At 41.2% G+C, this 2,046-nt stretch overlaps 1 protein-coding gene across 1 annotated transcript; it reads left to right on the top strand.

Moving 5' to 3' along the window:
- The first annotated feature begins 362 nt into the window (after positions 1-362).
- Positions 363-1,693, top strand: LOC146452928 (uncharacterized). The gene has a single exon (XM_085097200.1). It carries the CDS (start codon positions 509-511, stop codon positions 1,505-1,507), a length of 999 nt encoding a protein of 332 aa, XP_084953326.1. The 5' UTR covers positions 363-508; the 3' UTR covers positions 1,508-1,693.
- Positions 1,694-2,046: the final 353 nt, after the last annotated feature.

The following is a 2,046-nucleotide window of genomic DNA, read 5'->3' on the forward strand; positions in this document are numbered from 1 at the left end:
GCCAGTTGCTGATAAAATGGGTCTCATACTCAGTGTGGCTTTATGGGTCTTCGGAAGGCCATACAAGTGTGACAATCTGGAACTCTTCGGAGAAAGCGAGTTAGCGATCTCTTCAGGTAGAATTTGACGTAATTTGAGACCCATTTTATCAGCAACTGGCGCCTACAATTACAATCTCGCCAAATGGCTCGAAGAGAAACTTAAGCCACTCTCCATCAATGACTACACAATCACTGATGCCTTTGCTTTTGCTGATGAAATCCGTACCATTTCCGTGAATGAGGATGACATCTTAGTCTCCTATGATGTGACATCACTTTTCACCAACGTACCTTTGAGTGAGACGATTAACATCCTAGTCCACAAAGCGTTCACCAACGATTGGTTCAACAAGACCTACGGCCTTAACTTGCAGAAGGATCAGCTTGCCAAATTACTGGAAATTGCTACAACCAACCAGCTTTTCCAGTTCAATGGTCTTTTGTACGAACAGACTGATGGGGTGGCCATGGGCTCCCCTCTTGGTCCTCTGATGGCTAATGTTTTTATGTGTCACCTGGAAGAGAAGCTCTCCCGTGATGGTCTGATGCCTGACCTGTACAAACGTTACGTGGATGATACCCTGGCTAAAATGCCTAGTGGTGACGCTGCCTCTGAGTTTCTCAATACTCTGAATGGTCTCCATCCCAGCATGAAATTTACAATGGAACTCCCTGTCAGTGGTAGGATTCCTTTTATTGGCATTGAAATCATCAAGTGTGGGACTAAACTTGAAACTCAAGTTTACAGGAAACAAACGAACAGTGGCTTACTCTTGCATTACCATAGCCATACCGACAAACGATACAAGGTGTCTTTAGTGAAAACAATGTTACATCGCGCGTACGCTCTATGTTCCACAACAGAAGCTTTCAATTTAGAATGTAATAAATTGCGCTCAATTTTCAGTCGCCTAGATTATCCTAGGGCTCTCATAGATTCCATCATTAGTAATTTTCTTCGTAATGTATCGGAACAGGCAGCGGAAGAGAAGCCTGAAGGCGGTCGTAAGATCAGAATTATCCTTCCTTTTAAGGATCAAGTAGCTGCCAATGCGGTTCGCAGGCAATTTAACGACCTAAGTAATAAGATTGGCCCCATACTGCAGCCAGTTTTTGTTAGTAGGAAATTAGAACATGATCTTAAGCCTAGGGAAGTTAAGCCGTCGATTGTGAATCAGCAATGCGTTGTTTACTATTTTGCATGTGATCTGTGCGATGCAGATTATGTCGGCTATACAGCCAGACACCTTTTTCAACGCGTTGCTGAGCACAAGAACTCGGCAATTGGCAAACATTTTCTTGAAGCTCACGGGAGCAAACACCTATTGAATCAGGGCCATTTTAACATCTTGAGAAAGTGTCAAAGCAAATTTGATTGTTTGGTATTTGAAATGCTGTACATCAAGAAACTTAAGCCTTGCTTGAACACTCAAACGGACTCTATACGTGCGAAACTTTTTGTTTAACCGGTAGCATTCTTCAATGCTACTATTTTAATTAATATCTATTGTCCATTTTTGTATTTATAGCCGCAATCTTGCATTTTTAATTTCACTTGATAATGATGTAATGTACATCGAAACGTCGTGTTTTTTAACCTTTTTATAATGTTTTTACGAAACGTTTTATCGCAATTTTTTATAGTCAAAAGTATAATTACTCAGATGATTATCAGAGAAAAACAAGTACCGTACGAAAAATGTCGATTTTGTTTGTTTGTTTCAAATCGTCACGTGTCAATGAAGATAGACGCGCAGTCTGCCGATCACATGCTCAATCGAAATCTCATGCGCAATCGATAAACTGCACACGGCCTCAAGCAGAATGTCAGTATTCTTTCACTGCCGTTTCATTGAGACGAAGCACTGACTTCTGTGAATGAATGTTGGGTTTCTCCGACCCGTTTACCAAAATAGATGGAGATGAACCAGGCTGTTTGGTGTAAAACTCGAGCCGTGATCACAAGTGTTAGCGATAGCATTTTATTGCACAATTTCTTGTTGAC

Source organism: Pavona decussata, unplaced genomic scaffold, assembly GCF_977016875.1.
Source record: "Pavona decussata unplaced genomic scaffold, jaPavDecu1.1 SCAFFOLD_361, whole genome shotgun sequence".
Lineage (NCBI taxonomy): Eukaryota > Metazoa > Cnidaria > Anthozoa > Scleractinia > Agariciidae > Pavona > Pavona decussata.